The sequence below is a fragment of the Mirounga leonina genome, unplaced genomic scaffold (assembly GCF_011800145.1).
Source record: "Mirounga leonina isolate KUSES-001 unplaced genomic scaffold, KU_Mleo_1.0 Mir_82, whole genome shotgun sequence".
NCBI classification, from domain to species: Eukaryota; Metazoa; Chordata; class Mammalia; order Carnivora; family Phocidae; genus Mirounga; species Mirounga leonina.
In genome coordinates, this window is record NW_023270825.1 from 11,809,856 (window position 1) to 11,818,175 (window position 8,320).

General features: G+C 39.4%; 1 protein-coding gene across 2 annotated transcripts in view; it reads left to right on the top strand.

Annotated features, from left to right (window-relative positions):
- TRIP11 (thyroid hormone receptor interactor 11) overlaps nt 1-4,865 on the top strand; it is a 65,159-nt gene extending 60,294 nt beyond the window's left edge. The window contains exon 21 of one of the 2 annotated variants that reach the window (XM_034993049.1): nt 2,119-4,865. In XM_034993049.1, coding sequence (XP_034848940.1) covers nt 2,119-2,339 — 221 coding nt within the window. In that variant the 3' untranslated portion in view covers nt 2,340-4,865. The remainder of the gene's footprint in view (nt 1-2,118) is intronic. The other variant, XM_034993050.1, reaches the window with a different exon arrangement.
- Nucleotides 4,866-8,320: the final 3,455 nt, after the last annotated feature.

The window sequence follows — 8,320 nt, forward strand, 5'->3', positions numbered from 1 at the left end:
CCTGAGCCGAAGGCAGTCGCTTAACCAACTGAGCCACCCAGGCGCCCCCCGCACCCCACGTAGACATTTCTTAAGAATTAAAATATAATGGCAAATTACCCTCAAAAAAAAAAAAGTTTATGGTTAGAGAAAGGTTTTTCTCCCTGTGAACATCTAAGTGTTAATATTCAATAACCAAACCTTGGTATGTTAGTAATATTTTAAGAGTGGTTTAGTAAACTGGCTTAGACATCCAAGAATGTATTGAAGCATTCTTGTATGTTAAAAGGTCTGCCTACAAGCAAATGGTTTGGTGGTTCTGTAATCTGTATGTATAGTTTTCTATCCCACTAGGTCTAAAGGGCCTTATTTATATTTATGTCCCAATATTACAGGCATGCAGTAAATTTTCTTGAGTTGAAATTGCACTATAATCCATTAGACTATGAACAGATTGTTTATTAGAAAGTCTCTCTTTTATCTGAAATCTTCGTATTTTAATACAGACTAAAATGTTTGCTAGTTGGACTTTAAAAGTGTATGTTATTATATACTCTCAAGTTTATATCACATCAGGTACTTAAATTTGGATAAAATACTAAAGAATTTATATTTTGAAATTTTGAAGTCTAATTTAGCCAAATACTTCTATTTTCCTGAACTTTTATATAAAAAGAAATGGTAAAATTTGTTTGGATAAAAGGTTTGGCTCCTAAATTTAATAAAAAGTCTTCACTTTATCTAACAGCTACAGACTGCACTAGAAACACTTTTCTCTTGGGGCGCCTGGGTGGCTCAGTCGGTTAAGCATCTTCCTTTCGGCTCAGGTCATGATCCCAGCGTCCTGCGGCTCCCTCTCCCTCTGCCTGCCACTCCCCCTGCTTGTACTCTCTCTCTCTCCCTCTGTCAAATAAATAAAATCCTTAAAAAACAAACAAAACCATACTTTCTTCTTGCTACATTAGGTTCTAGCATCTTCAAGTGGATTCCAGGATTCATTATGGCAATGTCTCCTGCTCCCTGTCCTCCCTTCCGTCTCCATCCCTTCTCGCTCCATCTGTCCCCCCTCCATCCCTTCCCCTTCTTCCCTCTCTTCTTCCCTTCTCCCCCCCCCCCCCCCCGCCTTCACTTATCAAGACATGTGCCCAGCTTGGTTTGGATTGATTAGAGACAAAAGCCAGTGATATTCTGAGCTGGTACAGGGTTTACATTAAAAAACAACAAAAGACAAGCTTAGTCTTTAATGCTGGATTTGGAAGTGTATGACAAGGGTCAGAGCTTACTAAGGAGCACCAGAAGCTTTTCCAGAGTTTGGAAAGTTGTCATTCACGGAGAAGTAAAGCTTGGGCACCCAGGGTGCTTGACGTTAAGTTGATTGGGTGAATTTGTCTCAATGCTTTCTTTGTGTTAGAGGCTTCTTTTTATTTTGAGTTTCCCATTGCTTGAGTGGTGCTTGTCTCTTAACAGGAAGTTGTTAGCCGTCTTGGGTAATAAAGCAGAATTCTATCCACCAGGACATTAGGGAATTAACAAATACCTATTCCAATAAAAAACTAGTTTTAGCATAACTCGATAGAGAAATAATCTAGTGGAGAATTGTTTCAAACCTTTGAATGTCTGAAAAAGGACTAGGTAATGTAATGTGAAAAAATTGTTTTTCTTTGGGTAAATAAATATTAAATTTGATTGTTATTGTGGAATTGGTGCCAGTTTTTTTCATGGCCCTCGTAATTATTGGGGGAAAAGGAGTTCTCAAGTCCTTCCATGTTTCAGGTGAATAGTTAGAAAATTTGCATTGTAACATAGAAAACACCCTCTGAGAAGCCGTTATTAAAGTAAATGAAGTCCATCAGTTATATAACTGGTATTTGGCTATCAAACAACAATATTAATGTGTTTAATAAAGTATTAGCTGTATATGCAGATATTCCTCCCTCCCCAGTTCTTTCCCCATTCCTCTCGCTTCCTGTCTTGTCTTTTTTTACCCTTTATATGTCATAGACCCTGTTTAGCGGATCCAGAACCCAGCAGCATAGGAATTAAATTTATTTGGGGGCCAAATCTAGGAACCTAAAACACATGTGTAGTGTTAACTAAATAATATATAGGAGATTAACTAACTTGTGTTTTATCATCTAGATACCACAGAATCCAGATCTGGTAGAAGAACAGATGTGAATCCATTCTTGGCCCCCCGCTCTGCGGCTGTGCCTCTCATTAACCCAGCTGGACTTGGGCCTGGGGGGCCTGGGCATCTTCTGTTGAAACCCATCTCGGATGTGTTGCCCACATTTACACCTTTGCCCGTGTCCCCTGACAACAGCGCTGGAGTTGTGTTGAAAGACCTTCTAAAGCAATAGGTGATTCTCAAGCCAGAGACAACATACGTAGCACTTTAAAGAAACCATGAACACTATATGTATGTACTTTACCACAAAGTGGCCTTTCAGAAAAAGTCGTGTATTTGTTTGCAGTTGTACATTCTCTAAACTTAATAAAAATATTCTTTTTGCTTTTAGAAATTGCAGGTGTCCCAGGAGGAAGTGTTTGCTGTAGTATATGCTTTTTTCCTTCTCTGATTTGGCCTAATTTAAGCTAGAAACATTGGATCTTTCATCTTAATTTACAAAAAATAAGAAAAATATAAAGAAAGATAAAAATTTCTAGTAGCTATATATCAGCTCTTTATTTCTATGATTTTCAAGCTCATTTAAGCTAGAGACATGTGGTTCATCTTTTAAAGATAATCAAGAGATTTACAAAAAAGAAGGAGAAAATAATAGTGGCTTATCTGTGTAGTGCAAACAATTGATCTGAAGCATATATTGGTCATCCTTTTTTTTTTCTTTTCATTAGTCCTCTTGAGAGGACTTTGTGTAGACAGGCCAACAACAGGGTTGTGCCTGGGAGATCATAGGTGTCGGGACGTGGAATGTGTGTGTGTTTGGTTCTATGCAATTTTATCACACGTGTCGATCGCTGTGGTCAGCACTACAGTGCAGTTCAGATACCCAACAGTTTCGTCAAGGCTCTCTCGAGCTGCCCTGTTGTATTTTATAATCGCCTAATCTCTGGCAACCACTGACTGCTCTCAAGCTCTGTAATTTGGTCACTTCAAGAGGGCTGTGTAAATGGACTTGTGCAGTATGTAACCTTTGGGATTGGCTTTTTTCACTCAACATAATTCCCTTGAGACCTGTCCAAGTTGTTACATGTATCCTGATTTGTTCCTTTTTAATGTTGAGTTACATACGGTGGAGATATGATTTAGTTTTAAGAGCCAAGGTATCTTTTTAAAGGTATCATCTCAAAAATGTTTGCTCACACACGTGCACACAGCTTTCGGGCAGGTGTTAAGTCGAACAGCTGCATTTACGTACCTACAATTGGCGATATCGCTGAACGGGATACCTCCCGCCCTTTCTGCGGAGCGGTAGAAGAGACGCGTCGGTCCGGGAGTCCCCGGTTCTCATCCTCCTGCTCACTGAGGGCAGTGACGTCACCAGCACCAGGTGTTTGCAACTGAAGAGGAAGGGAGTAGTTCTTTAATTTTTCACAAACCCATCCTAAAAAGTCTTGACCTGGAACTTAATTATATCGGGATGTTCGTGTTTGTATTAGTCGTTGGAGTTGTACATTTAAAGACATTTCTTGCAAATTTTGTAAATTTCAGTATACCTTGAAAATAGAAACATCTGTATAACAAGGAAAGGTGAAAATAATACTAATTCAAATATGTAAATAGGCCTGGCCCTGGCCAGGGCTCAATTTGGTTGTTTGTAAATTTTGCTGTGATTAACTGTCTACTGTGTTTAGATTGGAAGATTAGAAGTCTTCATGTATGGATGGGTAAAGCTCGTTTTTCTGAAATGTTTAGTAGCCGAGACGTCGCTGCCTCAGAACCTCACCTGTCTCCCGAGCTAATGTATTTATATCGCCGTTCTTTGTTCAGTCCACTTTAAAGGAAGTTGTTGTACAGGTTCTATATTAGAACTGTCAAACTGCCTCTTGTCCGTTTTGCCCATTATTATTTCTCTATGAAATTATTACCTTTAGGTTTTATATGATCCTTCCAAAGATGCTTTCACTGGCCGTCCTAAATTATGTGCTCCTTGCCATTGAAGTTTCATTTCAGTGTGGAGCATCTGAAATAAAAGTTTCTAAGTTAAAAAAAAAAAAAGAAAGAAAAAGACACATGATCCTTCATTTTGAAGAAAGAGAACATGCAAAAAAAGTTTCATCTTTTAATTTGAAAAGGAGATGCATGCTACATATTTAAGTAGCATATCATCATATTTTAAAGGCCTTTGAGGACATTTTGAGCATCCCCCCACCCGTAAGTTTGAAAGCTGTTATGGATGCACTGCATATCTAAACATCACAGCATGACCTTTCATGGCTGCTATTTAAGTATGTGACTTTGTCCTCAAGCTGTGGTACCTAATGTTTCAGTTGTATCATGGTTGAAACTATAGCTCACTGGTATGCATACTAAGTGTGTGTTGATCTAAACCAGACATAACTCATCTACTTTTCTGAAACCAAGTTGTGTCAGAGATGAGCCATCTGCTCAAGGAATCTTAGTAACCATACAGTGATGAAGCATATAATTGTTATTTTAGCAATAGGACATGGCAAACGGTATTTTTACTGCAATATTTTAACTACAGTACTTTTAGTGTTTACTTCTCTCTAAACTTACTAGAATTTGTGGTTGAATTTTGCTTTAGCTGCCAGTTTTTCACAACATTCCTAATGGTTTTCAACTGCTATAATATAGTAGAAAAGCCATCCAGCCATTGAATTTGATTTTAATATAATCCTGTATCATGGTTGGTTGAGTTTTGGACCCTGCCATTATCGATTTTTAAAAGAAAAAAAAAAAAGGAAACAAAACTAAAATAACAAAAATATGGGGAAAAAGGAATGACTTTCTTAAAACCAGCCAATTAAAATATTAACTATCCTCTGCAAAGAAAGCCTCCCGTTTATTTTAACCTTTTAATGGTTAATTGAAAAAGGGGGGAAAGACTCAAAATACTTATCCAATTAGTAGATGGAAAACAAACTTTGTCTTCAGGGATAGGGGAGTGATAAAGAATTAATGGGGGAGTGCCATTATGCGTCAGACTTAAAGCATTTGAATCTGATTTTTCAAAACCAATGAAGTTTTTCATATATCAAAGTATTTAAAATGTCTTCCATCCACAAAAATTTCCTTTAATTTTGTAAATATCAAGTAAGTATAACTGATATTTATTTTATATATTCCTATGGAAAAAGTAATGGTATTTTAATGTTCTGACATTTGTGATTATTTGCCCGTCTTTACTTTTTAACTTATTAAGGTTTCTCTAATTAAACTTGATAAGTTGTCTTTTGGTTTTTAGGGAAATATCTAAATGTGGGAAATTTACAACCCAACCTTAATATTGGGTTGTGTTTTATAGAGCTAAAGTCAATGCATTTCTGAATTTCTCAGGAGCACTGCAAGGCAAAAAAGTACTCTAAGTAAAAATGATATATGTAAGTTGGCAATGTCTTTATCCACAATAAAAAATTTTTTTTAGCAAACAGCTGCTGACTTTTTCTTTAGAAGGGGGAGAAATGACTTACACATGTTGTTTATAGCAGCAGTTGAACTACGGAAGCTAATGTCTTCAAGTGTTCACCGGATGTTGCTGTTAGGATGCTGGGTGAGCCTTGGAAATGTTAAGTATGAACAATTTAATAGAGGCCGAAGATTTTGTATGAAAACAGGATCTGAGAGGTTTTAGCCAGCCTTTTAATTTTTTTTCAGAGGTAATATGCATCATTGGGCTCTTGGTTTTTCAACAAGATAATCAGTTATGTCTTCCATTTTTTTCTGAGGTGTAGAACTTGAATATTCTTAACAGTTTATGTGATGGTGGTATTGGAAGGAGCATGGTTTTTAGAGTTGGGAGATGGAGTACTGATTTTGATCGATCCTTTCTCTGTGATCTTTAACAAAATTGCCTTGACTATGAGACTGATTTCTTTCATCTTTGAACCCCCACATAGTAAATGGTCAGGTAACATATTCATTCACAATATTGAATGAATAAATGTATCACTTGTGGAAATGCTTTATTTATAAAGCCTATAGTTCTACACGGATTTTAGAAGTTGTGATTATTACTGCCAAAAAGTGGGTAAGAATGTCAGGGGTGGGGGTGTTACTGAAGCCAAGGGTTGTTCAAGAAGGCAGGAAGAGGTCAAAAGTGTGAAGTGCTTGCTGCCCTGGCAAGATAAGTTTTGAGAAGAATCCATTGGATTTAGGGACTGGGAAGTTGTTGGCTTTGAGCTTGAGCTGTGTTCATGGAATGGCGGAAGCAGAAGCCATATTGTCAAGTGGGTTGAGTTGGTCATGAGCAAGTAAAGATGTGTTTGTAGGCAACTCGTTGAGAAATCAGGCTGTGAGGGGGAAAGAGGACTTGAGTAGATGAGTTGGGTGGAGGGAAAGTCGTGGTAGGCTGGGAGGCTGAAGCCTGTGTGCGTGCTCCTGGGAGGACACAGCTTAGGCCAGACCAAGAGGCTGAAGACCATGCAGAGAGTTCCTGAGAAGGGGGAGCTGATAGAAGCAGAACACGGGGGACGCCTGGGTGGCTCAGTTGTTGGGCGTCTGCCTTCAGCTCAGGTCATAATCCCGCGGTCCTGGGATCTAATCCCACATCGGGTTCCTTGCTCAGCGGGGAGCCTGCTTTTCCCTCTGCCTGCCGCTCCCCCTGCTTGTGCTCGCTTGCGTGCATGCTCCTTTTCTCTCTCTCTGACAAATAAAATCTTTAAAAAAAAAAAAAGCGGAACACGGAGGGTTGGCCTGAGAGAGGAAGGCCGCCTTTCTTGGGACCAGAGTGAGGGAAGAGAGGGCAGGTGGAGGGTGGATTGAGGTGGAAGGAAGTTGTGGGAATTTAATTCGGTGACGTTGGCAGGGAGTTTATCTGCTAAAAATGAGGGGATGGGGAGGGTCTGAGGCAGGAGAAACCCAGTCAAGTGGGAGAGAGAGACGTGTGCAGATCATTGGAGGAATGTGAGACATACCAAGCACTTGGAGGCCTCACAGGCAGGGGCCAAATGGGGCCAGGGGGAATGGTGGTTAAGCACATCTTAGAGCAAGATTTGAGCACTCTAGAAGGAAGCAAGCTAGCAAATTAAATGTCAGATAAGAGGCAAAACAGTTCTTGCCCTTAACCAGCAATCATGGGGTATATAATGTTACGAACCTGAACCTAGTTTTCCTGTCCGTGGGACTTAGGTCATGTGAACATAGGATATATCTGAGGGGTTTACAGCATGCCTTTGCCATAATTAATACATCCAGTGAATTAATCATCCATTATAATTACAACAGTATTTGCTTTGGAGATAAAGAAAAATTCAAGAATGTAAATAAATAAAAACTTAAGGCAAATATTTGAACCCTTAGTTGGTTTTCTGCCTTGGTTCTTCTGTGCATCAGGCTTTCAGCCCTCCTGGGGTTAAGAAATGAATGATTTGCTCTATCATGATACCATAACTGTGATCATTTTCATCTGTGGCTGTTTTCACAAGAGTCCTCTCCTGTTTAGCTCCAGCATCCTCTGACCCTCAGAAGTTAAGTCTCGATTGAAAATACCGTGAACTTAATGTCAAGAGTTTGGTAAGGTTGTTTCCCAGATATCTTTGGCCTGTTAGAAATGTAAGCGACATCATTTTTTCTAAAATATGTGGCATTTGGGGATGCCTGGCTGCCTCAGTCTGGGGAGCGTTCGATTCTTGATCTTGGGGTCGTGCGTTTGAGCCCCACGTTGGGTGGAGAGATGACTTTAAAAATAAAATCTTTAAAAAAATAAAATACACGGCAATTAGATGTTGAAGGACCTTGTATTGTGAGACACTTTAGCAATGGGGAATCAACCTCGAGCCCTTCCTGACTCAGGGCAAATGCAAACACTTCCCAGAGGACAGTCCATCCCAGACGGTGAAAGGGAAACACGATTTCCTTTCAAGAAAAGACTTGGAAACCAGAGTCCTAAATATTTGCTTCAGGTTTCCTGCGCAGCTCCTTCCACTGAGGTGTGTTTCTAAAGAACCCGTGGTGTCATCTGTGAGTTAGCACATTAATCCCTTCAAAAAAGGGATTTTCAGGCACTCTCCGTGAATAAAGAGGGTGACGGTGATGGAGTCACAAGTTCTAGACTAATGAGGTAATTTTTTATTTTTGAAAACTTACATGGAATGTGTAGTCTTTTGGAATTTTTGGAATGATTTCAAAGTCGTCTCCCTAAAGCATTTACCACGCCACGTGCAGATGTGTTCCTCCCAGAGGCAGCCGAGGTGTGCG